General features: G+C 37.5%; 1 protein-coding gene across 1 annotated transcript in view; it reads left to right on the top strand.

Moving 5' to 3' along the window:
- lgr6 (leucine-rich repeat containing G protein-coupled receptor 6) overlaps positions 1 to 18,213 on the top strand; it is an 84,696-nt gene that overhangs the window by 36,711 nt on the left and 29,772 nt on the right. The window contains exon 2 of the mRNA XM_081387327.1: positions 961 to 1,032. Within this exon, the coding sequence (XP_081243453.1) occupies positions 961 to 1,032 (72 nt within the window). The remainder of the gene's footprint in view (positions 1 to 960; positions 1,033 to 18,213) is intronic.

Here is an 18,213-nt window from a genome sequence, read left to right as displayed (position 1 = left end):
GATTACTCATAATTACTCTAGGAGCAAAATCAATATTGTGCCATTTTTCATCTTGATTGCGCTTAATGCTTAATGAATATCGCAAGAACGGAAATCAATGATCACGACGAAGCTCCAGTTATTGCCAAAAAGTTAAATATGCGGCCGTGGAGCCTATTATGTTACATTAATGAACTCATAAACTAATCACGCATAAACTCATAAACTAAATATCAGGATTTCTCTGACACACGTAGACCTAGATTAAACAAATGAGAAGTTTTTGGCTGGTGGGTCATGATCCAAAATGAGTCACAGTTCTGATCTGATACAGCAGGAAAAAACAATGATAGACTTATATAATGCAATAAAACTATCTACATAATCATGCATAGTTTAGTTATAATACAAAAAGGGAGGAGAAAACAAATTCACAAAATTCATTCTTGATTATTGGGCCAGTATTAATTGGCGGTTTTCCTATTTTGTTACATATTGCTATAGATCTGTTCAGTTCCTGATTATATTTATAAGTTTGATATGAAGACATTTTTATACAGTGTATTTTTATAAAAACTTTATATACTTTCATTATGATATACACTACCGTTTAAAAGTTGGGGGTAAAAAAATAATCCTTTTATTATAACTAAAATAGTACTAATACTCTGCAATTACACAATTAATTTATCAAAAGTGACAGTAAATAAATTTACAATATAACAAAAGATTTTCATTTCAAATAAATGCTTTGAACTTTCTATTCATCAAAGAATTCTTAATTTTTGTGTTATCACGGTTTCCACAAAAACTATTTTCAATATTGATAATAAAAAGAAGAAATGTTTCTTCATCATCAAATCATCATATTATAATGATTTCTGAAGGATCATGTGGCTCTCATGAGAGTAATGCTGCTGAAAACTGCATAACTGATATCATTGCCATTGACCCTCTGTTTCTCTCTCTTTTTCATTGTAGGGATCTCAGTATGAACAACATCAGTGAGATTCAGCCCAACGCTTTCCACAACCTGCACTTCCTCAGTGAACTGTAAGTACATCTGAATGGCATTTGAACCTGGACTACATGTATTTAAGTTGCGTTCACCTCTATGCTGTGACAAAACGGTGTAGGGTACAAAAAAAACTAAAAAAATCCCGCTGATGAGTGGTTATTTATGTGAAGTGCTTCAGTGAAGGTTAAGTTTGAGAATGACGCAATTCCAGATGTGTTATACAAGACCTAGATACCATGAAACCACGAATAAATAAATAAATGAAATCATCAGCTTGGGTGATAATGACCTTAGCATGCGTTGTGTATTTGGGTAGTTGACTTACAGTATAACATGTTGATTAACTTTATCTCTGTTAAAAGTATATTCATATTAATTTATTACCCTTTTTTAACATTAAAATGATTATGAGGGATGGACCATTTAAATTCACTAGTATTTTATACTTGGGGAAAAAAAAACGTCTTAATTCCTATATACACGGTATGCATGCTGTATACACACTGTATACACACTGTATACATACTGTGCAGCTTCAAATATTTCTTACATTTTTTTCTTGCCCCATTATTTCTCGTTTGAAGCAGAATTTATTTTTATAACTGTTGAAATGAATGTTCTATGTGTTTTAAGTACAAATATTGAATATAGTGTCTCAATTAATATGAGCTAATTAAAGACGAATGCTTAAAAAAAAGAAAAAATAAATAAATAGAAAAAGTTACGTGAAAATGTATAAAAACCTTAAATAGTATAGCATTTAACACTGCGGATGTCAACTACTCATATACATTGGGTCTTCATCGTACCAATTTTGATATGATTTTGGCCAAAAATGTTAATTCTTCATCGTTTCCTATGTCAGACACATTTAACACTGAGTGTGTCAGAAAGAAATGCTCTCTTCAAAGTTCAAAGATGCTACAGTACTTCCTTCAGTACTTCATCAGAGCCACATAAAAGATCAAACATATTTTATACCAACATCCAGCATGTACATACTCTGTCTAGACCTTTACATGTCAGACATCAATCAAAATAAGTAAACTAAAGCCAATATAGCATGTCTGCTCACACTTTTCCCCCTGAAGGACCAATTAGCTCAGGTGAGCCCTAGCGCAACCCCTGTGAGAGTCTCTGGAGAGCGTTAACACTGCAATGAAAAGCACCTGGCCGTCGCCGCAGCTCGCACATGTTCCCGTCAGCAGGAGCGGGAGCAGGTCTGCGGAGCAGCTGGGAGTCGGGACACCTGACTGACACTAACAGGATGGATTGGGAATGCCCAGAGCTGTCAGAAAGTGTTGGGGAACATGCAGACGGCAGGAGGCCTGCAGGAAATGTAACATTTTTCTAGGAGTCAATATTTATGGCGTGGCTGTCAAAGCAAACGCGCAATTTCTCATTTCACTTCACTAAATTAGTTCTTACTACCCTGGGAATAGCGTGCTGTTGCTACATTTCAAACAAACAGGTTGATGTAGAGGAAGATGTCAAAGCTTCAACAAAATAGCAAACCTGAAACCATTCTGTCTGAAACCCTTGAGTCCTAACCCCTCTGTTCAACTAACTAACCTGATTCTGTGTTAATTGAACTTCAGGAAATTCTATGAATTCACACATAAATGTAATTCATCAATAATAATAAAAAAATAATAATTTAAAATATCAATACAATGATCTTATTATATAACAATATATTAGGATATAAGGATTTTATTAATAAATAGAAAATAATAATAATAAAAGTAGGTAACAAACAAACAAACGATTGAATGAATGAACGAACGATTGATTGATTGTAATATTCTATCACAATATATTGATATATGATTGTTTTATAGAAGGTTTTATTGTTTTATTATACAATCTCTCTTTTACCAGGGTGTCCAAAAACAAACGAAAAGAAATTAATATACAAACACAAAGAAAAACCAAAAAGCCACATGATAAACAAACACAAAAACATACTCTAGAATCAAGGAATAAAAAACAAATGCAGACACACCAACACATGATACATGATAAAAAAAAATACAATAAAAAAATTATATATATATAATATAATATATATAATAATATATATATAATATATATATATATCAGATCAATAGATCAATATCTAGAGTGTTGATGCAATATTGTGAGAAAAAGAATTGGGACATAATGATATACGGCTGTAACGCCTCCAGCGATGCTTGGCTGATATACTGGAAGCGTATTATTATTGTACAGCTCATTAAAATCATCTCAGTTTTATTTTGACTGTATTTATTTTTTTAAGGAATATAATAGACTCCTTTGTTCCTATTCAATAACTGCTTTATTAACAGCAAGAAACTCCCAGAGACAGTTTGACTGAAAACACATTACAGTGGTATTAGCGTGAGATAAATTTCCAGCTTAGCTCTCTTTGATGTGCTGCTGGGAATGATGAATTTGTGTGTTTTTACCCTTTCTGGTACTCATTTACACCCCTAGGCACCGCACTTTGCAGAGTAATTTCACAAGTCTAAATTACAATTCTGAGGATCATCTGTGAAGTTCTGTAGCCTATGCCCCGGGGACGACGGCGGGCTCTTTGGGAGTTCTCGCTTTTTCTTTTAGTCTATGTTACACCTTAAGCTGCCCACAAAGAATTGAATGATTAATTTTAACAATCATATGTGATAAAATGCATATGATGAGAGAATACAGACAAGTCTTTATGTTTATGGTCCAGAGAGGCGGATCTGACCCGACCCAAACGCTATCCCTCCACATCCTGTGTTTGAGTTATGCGGTGCGTGTCTACTTCAATCAGAGTTCAGACTGAGCCATCAATATCTACTTGTTCACGTTTGTAACACTATAACCCACCAAAGTCCCTCAGCATTACATAAACTTCTCCCATGACCTGCGACTGTCAGATTCTGGCTGCTGTCCTATCAACTGCAAGGTCATCTGCGAGTGTGGAAGGGGGAAGAGGAAGTCTTGTTGTGCGCCTTTGGGACAGATGAAATGCAATCTGAGCCGAGCATGTCCTTTTTACTTCCTAAACCCCACCTTTTGACTTCTGCTCTACCTCACCTTCTTTAGAGTTGATGATTTTCTGAGTTCCGTTCCAAAAGCTAGTGTGCTTTGTATACGGTCTACATGCTGTAGCAAATATTGGCCAAATTTACTAACATCTTGCACCAGAGCAAACCCTCTTTTGGCGTTAAAGAACTACTGTCAGGAATTACTGAAGACATGCAGTGAAATATTAGCACTGAAAAAGTGTAGGCGGCTCAACTTATTGCATATGGTCTTGGCGGAATAGATCTGCTACATGTAGGTGTAAGGTGGTGACCCAAGGCTTGTAGGTGTAAATATATTTTTTTCTGCACAACAATAATTGAATCTTTGATGACTGATTAAGTGCAATTTACCTTTATTCCATAAGGTGTCAATGTCTGAAACACAATGATAAAATGACGTTTCCCGCATAGTTACTGCAGGCAGAAAACAAAAGAATAGGAAGAATCATCAGAAAAGCTTAAAATGGCTCAGTGATTTACTGCAGAGCAAGTACTGAACGCAATCAAATATTAGTGTCACTGTCACTTGATGATGGATCTGGAGAAGCTGTCAGCAATCAAAAATATTGATTTTGAAGATGTTGAAAATTATATGTTTGAGATCACGAATATGAGCCAGATGTTGAATGTAATTTAAAATGAGCTCTGACGAAGACAGTTATGATGGTATAAAACATCTGCTCAAACTGAACCCTTACAAGCTCCAAAAGTTAACAAAATATGCTTTATTTTATCCTTCTGTAATTGTTACTCTAATATCAGGAGAGTTTTATATTATCACGACAGGTAGAGATCCATCCGTGTTCCGGGTCGCTAAAGACCCGAATACTTAATGTTGATCGGCGAAACATTCATGCATGCATTTAAAGGTTAAATATATTTTTAAGATTTGAAGTACACTACAAGTGCAAATTGATTACAATTAAGTGTACTTTTTTTCATAAGACACCTCACTAGATTTCCAGAAAAGACAAGAGATAAGTTTAAATTGTATAAAGTAGCACACATATATTAGAAGGCTTAAGAAAAGGAGGATGGGTGTGAGACAGGAATTCCAGTCCTTTAGTATTAAGTAAAAAGTAGAGAGAAGTATAACCTTGATAACAGAAATACCTCGTACCTATTTCATAAACTTAACCATTATTTGCCCAGCTGACAAAAATTAAATTTAAACCAGCCTAAAGTGGTTTATCTGGCCTTAGTCATTTAGCTGGTTTCCCAAACTGACAAGTGTCCAAAACCCCTCTAAAACAATCAAAACAGACCAGCATAACCAGTTGGAAGACCAGCTAAACTTCATGTGCTGGTAGCACTGAAGTACAAGCTTCATTCTCAGGCTTCATCCGTGACTGACATGTCATCAATGTTAAGAAGAGAGCACTCCGATGCTAAAGACCTGGAATTCCTGTCTCACACCCGTCCTCCTGTTTTCTTAAGTCTTCTAATCTTCCTCATCCTGTGTGAGACTCAAGGCCACAGCCAGCTCCCCTCTCCCACCTTTCGTTCTGTGTCTGTAATGGCTCTCAGCTGAAATCACAGTTCATGGCTCCTTCGTCATCAACCAAACAAACCCCGGCCAGATTGCTCTGTTGCTTTATTATTGCAAGCTGATGCTGAGCCATTAGAGGGCTAAAGGTATCTCCATCTCACTGCAGTCCACAGGACACTGCTCATGGGGTTTAATGGGTGCATTGTTGCCCCATTTGAGAACGGTTAATCCCTCATGCAAAGGCCATTAATCAGCATCTCTGACGGCATTACGGCTGGCTGGAAATTCTGCTGGTGTTTGCTTTACTAATTGCGATTTGCAGCGAGCGGGAAGCTCTCACGTTCTCTCCAGTGAAGGTTAACTGGACACACTGTCAGAGAATGCATGAGAACTGTTTCCTGGTAGGTTCAAAAGGAGGATCGGGAAAGCAAATGGAAATATTTGGGTGTGCACAGAAATTCTTATGACTATTAGACCCTGTGTCCACCAAAGCGTTTTTCATGTGGATGGTGTATTTTTCCAATTATTTTCAATGGGAGCGCCACGTTTTTAAAATGACACGAGGCGCTGAGTGTCTTTTTACTGGTCGCCGAGGATTGAAGAATGTTCAACTTTGGGTAAAACTCAGCGCTCATCACTGTCACTTTTTACCCAGCCGTCCAATCACAGTGGAGGAGGGACGGGACAATTACCACACTGACCAACCGTCATATTCTGCTTGTTCAACTTCAACAGATGACAACAAGAAGCATAATAATGGTACATAATGAGAAAACAGCAGTTAAGAAAGCATCATAGAGATGTGGATCACGTGGATTAATATTTTGTAAAATATTTAGCTTTAAAGCTAGCAGCTTTAGGGCCTGTTCACATATCGCGTCTTTTGCGCGCGCAAGTTCGTTATTTCAAATGTAGGCGCGCGGTATGCGCGCTCATAATGGAAGCGACGCGGTGCGACGCGCTCGTTTTTTCCAAGCGCGTCCGCGCCGCATCGAGATAAAAACATCTCAACTTTTCAGAATGCCGCAAGCGCACCGCAGGTCACGTGACAAGAACCAAGCTTAGCAACGACAGACGCCTCCGGAGCGCAACCACCCGAGCGCTTTGGAAAAAGGAGAACGCGGCGCGCCTAGCATTTTCTATGCGTTTTTAGGCACGATATGTGAACGCCGCCTTACAGTATTAAACATGAGAAAAGTGTCAGTGTTGCTTCCACTTAGAATTACAAGTTAATTTTCTCCTATAAAGCAGCTCTCCAGTGTGTTCATGTTTTCACTCGCGGACGTCAGGCCTCGACGGACTGAACAGAAGAAAGGAACCGGAGAAGATTTCCTTGTCAAAGAAGGCGGAGCCTCAGTACACACCTAACTAATACGCAATCGTCACGGACCAATGGTGGTTTGAAGGTGTTTAACAGTTTAACAGCTTTGGGGAGCTCTTTCTCCTGGGGAACACCTGAAACAAACTTCGTTTTGGCCAGATTTTGTTCGAAATGACGTCATACCAGTTTGTTCTTCACTTGAGGTATGTCAGGGCCTTAAAAGTGGACACTTGGCCCTTAGTGGCACCTTGGTGAGGCGAGACCCTTAGAGCCTAATCCAGCATAGGACTTCCATGATGAAATGACGCTGGAGCTCACCAGGTTGTGATGACCCATAAGCCCTTCTCTCGCAGGCCCTCTCTGACGCGTACCCAACTAAGCCTCAGCATCTGATGTTTTCTTTACAAATGCTAGTGCAAATCAATGAAAATGTGATGAATTCTGCTCTCTTTCTCTCTACCTCTCCTCTGTTCTCTGGGGCCAAATTTTGAGATGAAAGCCTTGAAAGGTATCATATGAGGAAAAAGACCAGCTGCGATTTTAATGTAACCCCCTCAATAGATGTAACCCTGCTTTGGTCCCCATCTCCGATTTTATGACAAGAAGCCAAAAAAACAAAATATAGAGCTCTGGCAGACTTCAGCCTTAGAGGAGCGCAAAAGGTTTTGTTGGTCTCCACTGTCCACTTTCATGTCGTAACATTTTATGAGACATACTTGTTGCTTTGTGTTGCTTCCAGTGAGGACGTGACTGCCATGGAGAGGATTTTAATGGTGTTTTGACCCATTTGAGGACAGAATAACAGTGAAGCATGAATGAAAACACTAACACATGGACACAGACAGACAGAGATAAAAACAAACAGATCGATAGATCGATAGATCGATAGATAGATAGATAGATAGATAGATAGATAGATAGATAGATAGATAGATAGATAGATAGATAGATAGATAGATAGATAGATAGATAGATAGATAGATAGATAAAGAACAATTACTTATTTTGTTTTGAATTTTGATGATTTTCATGTGGAACAGCAATAAACACAAAGGCCTAAACTTGGCTTCATGAATGAGTGAACAACCTTCGTGAGGACACAAACAGTAGTGCAACTGTGATCCAAGTGCAGAAATCATTGGTACATCATAGTTTACGATACAAGGGGAGGTAAATCACAGTGTAGCGTAATTGTCCAAGAAATACAGAGGGGTCCTCAGCAAATTTACTAAACACAAACCACAGCAAAAACACACAAATCACGTCTTGACAATGTTTGGAATTCACATCTGTTTGGTGTATGTTTATACATGTAATTTGTGTATTTTCACACAAAAAATTGTGTTTACATTTGAGCTGCAGCGAAAATCTAGGTAACGAGAAACAGTTCGAGACGGATAAATCTTTTTCCGAACTGTGGTATGTGTGGAGAGGAAGGTAGATTTGCTTTTAAAGGGATAGTTCATCCAAAAAAATACATTTCTGTTATTATTCGCTCACCATCATGTCACTTAAACCTGTATGACTTTCTTCCTTCTGTGGAAGTCATTGGTCACCAAAACCAACATTCTTCAACGTATATTATTTTGGGTTCCACAGAATAAATAAGGTCATATAGGTTTGAAACAAAGAGAACAGGACAAAGTTAAATTTTTTAACATTATTTTTAAGCTCTAAATATATTTACATGCTACGCTTTACTCTGCATTTACGGAAAATAACATAATTTACATAAATAACTTAATCAACTTGGATGTTTCAGTCATTTCAACTTAAATTACAATAATAACTGACTTAAAAAATTAGATGAATCTTATATAACGTATAAAAACAAGTTGAAAATTGCTTAACTTATATGGATGAGTTAAAGCAATGTAAAAACAAATTTTGTCATAACTTATTATCATATAATTATTACAGAAAGGTACTGTAGACAGACAGGTATATAGAGAGACAGACAGGCTCTAAAATCAATATTTCCATGCCACACTTTAAAGGGGTCCTATAATGCATAAAAAAGTATCTGATGTCCCCAGAGTGTGTATGTGAGGCTATAGCTCAAAATACCCCACAGATATGTTTTATAGCATGTTAAAATTGTCACTTTTTGAGGGTGAGCAAAAATATGTTTGTGTGTGTGTCTCTTTAAATGCAAATGAGCTGCTGCTCCCTGCACAGGGGGCGGAGCTTCAAGAGCTCCTGCATCTTCAATTTCCTCACACAGACACACACTGACATTTTCAAAAACTGTTTAGACTTTTATGTTCAAACCAGAGTTGGACAAAGGTGGAGAGACTTGAGAAGAAGTGACAACATGTAGAATGCAACAGAACATTTCTGAATGGTTAGTTGATGAATTTATGTAGCTGATGTGGAGTTAACTATCTTCTAGTCATTGATTAGCATATTACGTCTTGATAATTTATAAATCACGTTCCCGGGGGTAAATTTAGGTAAATTTTAGGGTTAGTGATCTCACTAACCCGGGAGGAAGCTCGTGTAGTCCTTACCAGCCGTTTGTTGTAGTCATTAAAAAGCAATTTCTGTAAAATAATATCTCCCTTTGCTTTGAACTTTGAGCGTCGTAACTTTGCAGATGTTGTTTATGCTCAAACAGCAACATTACACACTAACTAAAGTTAGAAAAGTGAAATAATAATCAACCACCCCGTTAATCTACATTTACAACATAACATAATTCCAAATACAGCTTAGTCAGAAAAGTCATAAAGCTATAAAATTGTCAGAATCTGCAAACCAAAATTGTAATCTTCATTAAAGCTGTTTAAGTTACACATTTTTACAAATTGGCTGTATGTTAGAACAAAATCACCCCTCTCTCTTTAAGGATGCAGTCCCATGACCTGAAGGAGGTGGTAGTGGATCATTTTGATTGACAGCTGTCAGAGCAGGTGACAGCACTGGAGTCACCTACCGCAGAGTTCTGGATGCTTTTCCCACTCTGTCCTGCCATAATAAACCGGCAGCCCAACTCATATGGAGCAAATTACACAGCCCGTGTTGCTATATCCATCAAACACAACCCCCAACACACACACGCACATGAACATATGCATGGACTCAGTGTAGTAATTTGTAACATGTCTTGTTCAATGTGATGGTCGTCAGATCAATGTGAAGTGATCATAGAGATGAGCTGTACACTCCACACAGACACGCACTTATGAAAAGAGAGAACCACACACAGAGAAATGAGCTGCTGTCTTCAGATCAGAGGAATCTTCTGCTGAGCAGATGAGCAAATACAGACGCCCGATCATATATATTCAGCATGAAGGCCGATGACATGCATTTAAAATAACACCTTGCGCAAAACGTAAAAAATGACACTGTCTGCTTTACACAGCAGTAAGATAAACAGCAGGCTGCCACAAAATAAATCAAAGTCCTGCTATTAGCTAGAAAATATAACTTCAGGAATCTTTTTAAAGCGAATGGTAGATCTCCTTACACACATCAAAGGAAAACTTCTTGTGAATATAAATAGGTCCTTTAAAACACACCTAGCAGACACACGCAGAACGAAACATGTTGTGGCAGAGCTCGGCGCACAGCCAAAACTGCCACTACTGTATTTAGAGATCTTACAACCTAGATTTCACTTGTTTCCTTTGAAATATTTAATTCCTTCTTTTCTTTTTTTTTCTTTTAAAATCTTTTTATGAAGAATCATTGTTTATGGCCACATAACTAGAGAAGGTGGAACTTGTTTCCTCAAATTTGCACATTTACACATTTGGAAGATGCTTATCCTAAGAGACGTACATTGCATTTGTATATATTTTGCAGCTCAGGCTCAAAAGTAAAAAAAAAAAAAAAAAAAAAAACCTTTCAAAGTGAAATAATAGTGGAGTACAGTTTTGGGCCCTATCATACACCTGGCGCAATGCGGCGCGACACAAGTGTTTTTTTTGCCAGTTTCAGCCTGACGCAATTGTTTAAATAGCAAATGCATTTGCACAAATTTGTGCACCCATGAAAACGATGGGTTTTTCAGGGTGTGTTCAGGTGCATTGTTGGCGTGTTGCTATTTTGAGGCAACTGAAATAGACTGAGCCATTGACCAACTGAAACCTGGTCTAAAATCAATGGCACAATACTTTTTTTTTTTTTTTAAAAACACACCCATTACTAATTAAGAGAATAAGGACAACCCTTTTAGACTAAGGTGCACCAACCATTTTTCCCGTCGTTAAACTAGCAAAAGTGGATTCGGAAAAACCCTAAGTGCACTTGTGTCGTGTGCTTTAGACCACCTTTAGACCTTTATCCGAACTAGATGCACGTGAATCTGGCAATGATTTACATTGATCCTAATTGAAAAGATGAAGAGGTTACTGCTCTTTTGAAAATACTAAATCACGTTTGAAAATAACTAAACCCTAGACGACATTGTTAACAAAAGCAAGCGTGAGAGATGCCACTTTCGCTGCTTCTACAAGTCTTTGAGCTCTTTTATCGTGACTTATGTTTCACGGGACTCGTACCCGACCAGGTGAGCTACTGAGCAAGTTTACTATACCAGAAAAGCCACACATAAGGAGCTGATGGAGTGATGCAAATGTCCAAATGTATTAGTTTATAAATGATGCTAATAGTGTTTTGAGGTTATATCATAGTATTGTGCAAGGAACTGCTTGAAAATGTCTACTAATCGATAATCTTCCCCTGTAAAGTTGGTGTTGGTGTTTTACTGCCTCTAGTATTATCTTCAGCTGGAAAGTGAATTGTATGAATAGGTACGTTTTTAGAGTTATATAGGTAGAGGCACATTTTCCAAATGAGCCTAGATTAATATTTTATCAATTTCTGCATTCCTAGTGATTTAAAACCACAAAATTGGTATCTGCTAGCATCTTGCGCTAATGTTTGAGCTTCATGGTGAAATATACAAAATCAGTCAGACGTTTGGACACACCTTTAGTACTACTGTTAGGTCTCTGACACAGTAATGACAAGAAACGCATTATCTTTAATAAGATATTTCCCCCGAGGATTGTTACTAACCATATTGAGGAGTGTTTAAACGCATCTCTATGGTCACTGTGCAGATCAAGCTAAATAAATAACTAGACTGGAGGTTTCCACCCACCTGCTTTCTGCAGATGATCTCCTAGGGCGCACCACTCCCCTCTCTCTTTTAAAGCCTTTCTGTTCAATCTCTCATTGATCTTTAATCCCTGTCATTAAGGATTCATTTAACACTTGTGAGTGAAGCGCGATTAAACCATCTTTAGAGTTCTGGGTTTGTCTTATATCCTGTAATTAATGAAGGATAATTGGAGTGAGTGGAGACCGGAGGACAGAGAAGCTTACACTCGTCAAAACAACTTTTGCACATCTGCTTTAATAACTGAGCTTAATATCAGACTGTACTGTATCCTATCCTTTATTTGGAGCCTTTCCACAATACTGTGATGACATGACCTCATTTTTATAACACATTTTATAATTACTTTAAGATTTAATGGCCAGATTTACAAAATAATTTAGCGTGAGATAAATAGAAGCGCAGATGGGAGTGGAAAGTTCTGTGTTTGATCTACTGACAACACGCAAATTAAGGAACACAGACGCAGCCGGATTATTTCCATAATGACCAATGCAATCTACCAAGAGGCGCAAATTTAGCATCTGGTTTAAGGGTACGTTTAAATGAAAACGATAGGATTAAACGGAGAAGTTTTTCCTTTGAGTTTTTCCGCGTACAGACGACACCATTGTCAAAGCGATCCCCGTTCACACGGATCTGCGAAAACTACTAAAACGCTGTATTCTGCAATTAGATGGAGATGAAACACAATAGACTGAACATGTAATATGCATGTGCATGATGTCATCGTCTACAGAGATTTTTTTGTTGTTTACACGGAGACCTTTTCAAAAACTTGCAATATGAAACCTGTTTTCAAAAGGCACCCAAAACGCCGCTGTTGCGTAAACGAACGGCCAAAACCACTTAAAAATTTACGTTTTTATTTGAAAATGGTGTCGTGTAAACAGCCCCTAAGACATGCTGTTTTTGGTGGTAAATAACGGCGCAAATACCAGTAAATTGACTAGCGCAAACCTTAGTAAATCACCATGATTAATTTAAATACAAATTTTGCGTCTGAAAGGGAAACTCCTACAAATGCATATGCAATAAGGTCAGATGCAAAAATAACCTTGTCCACGCCTTTCAGCGCTAATATTTCACTGCGTGTCTTTAATAAATCCTGACAATAGTTTATTAACGCCAAAAGAGGGTTTGCGCTGGCGCAAGCTTTTAGTAAATCTGAAAAATATGGCTGTGCAAAAACATTTTCAAGAGTTTTACTTGAGCAGGCAGATCAAAAGGGCACATGTTTGAGTTTGTAATGCTTTCATTTGTGATGAACTGAAATCGTTTGGGAAAGAGTAAGAAATCTGGCTTGTTGCGAGATAAAAATCTTACTTTTATTTCCACGGTCTAGCTGTAAGCCAATGGTAGCTTTTAAGTCATGTACTGTTTGCAACGTGTGCCTCTGAAGTAACACGCCATCAACCTTAAAGGGGTTGTATCATGAGTAATCACATTTTCCTTGATCTTTTGAGATAAAAGTGCTTGTACTATGAAAACGTACTGTAACTTTCAAAACTCCAAATGTCTATGATGTTAGATGCTCAACACATGACAGTCCACGTTTATGCGTCAGTGACGCCTATTGGATGATCAGAAGCTTAAGCCACCCGGTCATGGCGAGGGAAGAATTCGAGAGAATGTTTCTCAACAACAGAAGGACTATGTGCCTGAAAACGAATACCTCATTCAGATTAGCATGGATAAGGACCTAAAAATCTGTAATTAATTCTACCGAATAATAGGAAAGATATTTGTTAGACCCATCCATTAGACAAACACAAAGTTAAAGTGATATTTTAATCAACATATTTAAAAAATATATATCCAAATTCACATACAGAAACTCTAATTTTGTCAAGAGATACAGATACATAAAATACTACTAATATACTTTAATACATACTTAAATTATTTAAAAAAATAATGATAATAAAAGAAAAATGTGATGGCCTCTTGAAAAGAGTGGCCCAAAGGCAAGCATTTCCATCTGTATTTTATTTTAGAGATAATCTCCTTTCATCGTAGATATTCACAGAACAAAATACCGTCAAATCGAGAGCTCAGTGCAGATGTCTTTCATCAGACAGTGATTTGATATTACAGTCACAATGTCAGACACAGATAAACACACTTAGATTAGCACCTACGTAGAAAACCCACACCCTGCCCATGTGTTTGCAGATAACCTCTCCTCCTTTCTCTTCTCTCCTCTCATCTTTTCTACATCAGAGATAATGCCACCTGGAAAGATTAGCTATCGAAATGCCTTTCACATGCGGCCACTACATTTTCACCTCACCCCAGCTACCCTCATTTTGATTCTCTTTAGTAACCAAAACATGGTATCGTACTGCGTTTACCCGAACTGATTTTCATTGAACTATGACTCAAACTGTCTGGGTATCTTTGACACTTTATTTTTGATTAGTCTGAATGTTTTTTGATCCCCTTACGGATTCTTTTAGATATTAGATAAGGCTTATGTGTGAATATTTCTTATTATATATATAATATATAATGCTACATGTTTATAGCATTTGTATTTGTTTATAGTACACTGGGTTTAACTTTATTTATATGGTCCACTTTAGACTTTCTACAAACTATAAGAAACTTTGCAACTACATGTCAATTAACTCTCATTACAGTTTCAGTAAACTAGTAGACTGCTAGTAGACTGTTGTACACTGTTAGGTTAGGGTTAGTAGAATAAGTTGACATGAAGTTGCAAAGTCACTTATAGTCTGTAGAATGTCTGTTGGAGGAGCATAAAAATAAAGAGTTAGCAAATATTAAGTACACAGTCTACTAATACTCCACTGACTGCTAGTTGACTTGTAGTTGTTACTTATAGTTTGTAGAATAGTAAACCATTGAAATAAAGTGTGTACAAACTAGTAGTGTATCTTTACTGCAATTCAACTACTTTCAATTATGAGTAGCAGTTTGGAATCAACAGTTTCAAAATAGCTTCCACAACACTGGCTTGTGAAATCAAAGTTAGGAAATTTGGTATGGGGAGTCTGTCTTAAATCTTATCTGTTCTTTTGAAATGTTGAATTTTTGTTGCTCTATGTATGATAGAATAGGCATATTACAGGATTTTTTTATTCTTTTTTATCTTCCTTCCCACATGGGACAGAGCAAGAGTCCTGTGATGAAGATCTGTGTAAATGCCAATCCAATTTTTTACGAGAGAATCAAAAGTGGCCGTGCGCAGACTATTTCTGCACAGGTCAGAGTTTATAGTGATGATGAATACATATTTGAGGAGAAGACAAGGTCACTTTCAGGGAGCTGGCGAGTTTGATTTTCCATCGTGCTATGAAACTGATATCATAGGAAACTGCGTTGCAAATAATACGACCCGGTTCTTAGGGTTTTCAAATCAGTGATATTTTCACCAGTCAGAGAATTCTTCCGATTCAGTTGTTCAATAATGCAATACATATGTGGTTTAAGTAATTCAAGTAATCACAATTCGCTCAGGTTTATTTTTGCCATTGTCTTGCAGCACTGTTTGAAAGCAATCACTAATTCTGATTTGTGTCGCTAGCATTGCAGAAATGAATCAATTCTGCAAATAAATGGTTATGCATGGGATTTACATTTTTGTGAATGAGAGGTTTTGCAATTTTACTCAAATCTGAAAGGCTTTTTACCTAGTTCTGCCGGTGTAGATTCCATGTGGATGAGGAAAACATTTCTCAATTCATTCTCACTGATACATCCAAGGGATGAGGGCAAAGTTTCACCAGTTTCACCAGGGCACCAGTGTGAGTCCCATCAAGGCCTTATTTTTTTCTTTCCCTGCTAACAATTCTTCCCTAAAACTCAACTGAAATTACCTCTCCATGAACAAAGCAAAATTGAAAAAAAGACAAATATGATTAAAGTTTTATGGTATTTTGGCCCCCAATGAGGCATCTAACAGAAGACAGATGTGCTGCAGGGGGCCTAACACTAACCAGCCATCCCAAAGTTCTTTGCCTCTGACTTGTTGTCAACTGCTTGTTGTCAACACAGCTTTGAGTGGTCTAATAACAAGGGCCAGCCTCCACCTTTTTAAACACACTATCTGCGACACAGCCGATTCTCGTAAACTACTCCCAATAAACATGCGGTTGCCACTTTATGAGGTCGCAATTGATGCTAAAAACAGACTGGAACTGCAACAATGGAGCTGTTAGTAGGTTGTGATTATACTTTTTGACAACCAAATGTGCACTCGCACTTCATTTCAACAAACATCTGTGGTAAAAGTTGCAGTATGAAAAGGCTCAGCTCACACTTCATCTGATGGAGGCTTTTATTGTTTGGTCTGACTTGGACAGATGCTGGAGATATCACACTACAGCAAGTAAATATGCTTTGTGTAACTTGCATCCAACAAAATGCGTTAATTCTGTTTTGAAAAACTGTTTTTGAGTTTTACACCATTTGGTCTTAGGATCAGTTTAGAGCTGAAACCCAAATGTATCGAAGCTTTTGAAATGGTTGCCACCAATAGCATATTTTTCTCATTCACACCTTCCTTAATCTCACCATTCAATGATTCTTTGTAGGGGAGTGGAGTGTTAAGGGCAGTTTGGACAATTTTGGACTGAGAACAAAGACTAGTAGGCTGGCATGGGTTATTAGGAAAGGGTTGAAAGAGGTTCTGTTTAACACGTTGTCTCTTAGGCTCTTTTCACACTTGGTTTGATTGCTTGGTCTGAACCTGAGTTTGATTCCATTCCCCTCCTTCTGCTTCCACTAGTTGCTTTTCAAACTGTACTTTTGGGTTGGAATTGTTGTAGTATGTGTAGTATTAGATCTCCAGCATCTTTCCAAATCATCAATGTGAGTACCGCCTTGAGCACTATTGGCTGATGACTCAGTACAAGAAGTGAATTTATCCTGATTTCTTTGTGCACAAAATGATCAGAATACCACTTTCAAACCAACCAAATTAGGGGACCTATTTTGAATAAGCAATTACTTCACAACTGCTAAAAAGTATGTTCTATATAGTGTGAATGTGTGTTGAATGAATGTAATCTGGACGTACTACATCCGCCATGTTGTCATTTATCATGTGACCTACCAACGTCAGTTGTGTCGCTTCACCTCATCTGACACTTCAGAATATCCCCGGAAGAAGTATCCGGGTACTCTTTTAGGAGCACTGTGAATTTGAACATACTTCTTTTGTCACATTCTGTTTTTCGCCTACTATATAGTAGGGAAGAATGTGATTTCAGATGCAGCCAAAATCTCTAGTGCTGGTGTGTTCAATCCTACTCCTGGTGGGCCACTGTCTGGCAGACTAAGTTTAGCTCCAGCTCCAATGAAATACACCTCATCAAGTTAATCATGATGTTTAGTATTACTACAAACTTCTAAGTTCCAGATATCTGTGTTGGGTAAGTTGAAGGTAAAATCTGCAGGACATTGGCCCTTCGTGAGCAGGATTGGACACCCCTGCTCTAGTGAGAAAGTGTGGGGTGCAAAAAGTGTAGCCTAACTCAGTGGTTCCCAACCCTGGTCCTGGAGTATCCCCAACAGTACACATTTTGTATGTCTTTATAATCTGACACAACCCTTTCAGGTCTTGGAGTCTCTACTAATGAGCTGACGAGTTGAATCAGGTGTGTTTGATTAGGGAGACAAAATGTGTAGGGCTGGACCAGTGACCTAACAAATGTTGTGAACTGAATGAATTACATCACACAAAACACAGTATATCATGACAAAATACAGATACACTTTAATGCATTTCATAGATAGAAAGACAAAAGCCAGTTTTGTCAACTGAAATGTAAAGTCAGCACTTCCACAGAGGTATGAAATACTACTGGCTTTTTTCTTTTTGTGTATAAAATGCATCAAAGTGTATCTAAGTTAAGATATTAAAGAAATCTGATTTGTAATTTCCGTTTCTATGGCCAGATTCAATTTTGAACAAGATTTTACAGTTTAGGGTTCATTATTTAACACTTTAGTTTAGTGTCCCCTTCTTACTATTAACTAGTTGCTTATTAGCATGCATATTAGCTGTTTATTAGCTACTTATAAAGCACATATTAATGCCTTTTTCAGCATGACCATATTCTACTTCCCTTAAGCCACCCGATACCTAAACTTAACAACTACCTTACTAACTATTAATAAGCAGTAATTAGGACTTTATTGAGGCAAAAGTCGTAGTTAATAGTTAGCTAATGACGAGAATTGGACTCTAAT

Source organism: Scardinius erythrophthalmus (genome assembly GCF_964197995.2).
Source record: "Scardinius erythrophthalmus genome assembly, chromosome: 15".
In the NCBI taxonomy this organism is placed as follows: Eukaryota; Metazoa; Chordata; class Actinopteri; order Cypriniformes; family Leuciscidae; genus Scardinius; species Scardinius erythrophthalmus.
Note: the sequence above shows the minus strand (reverse complement) of the source record. Positions and strands in the feature narration are given on the sequence as shown.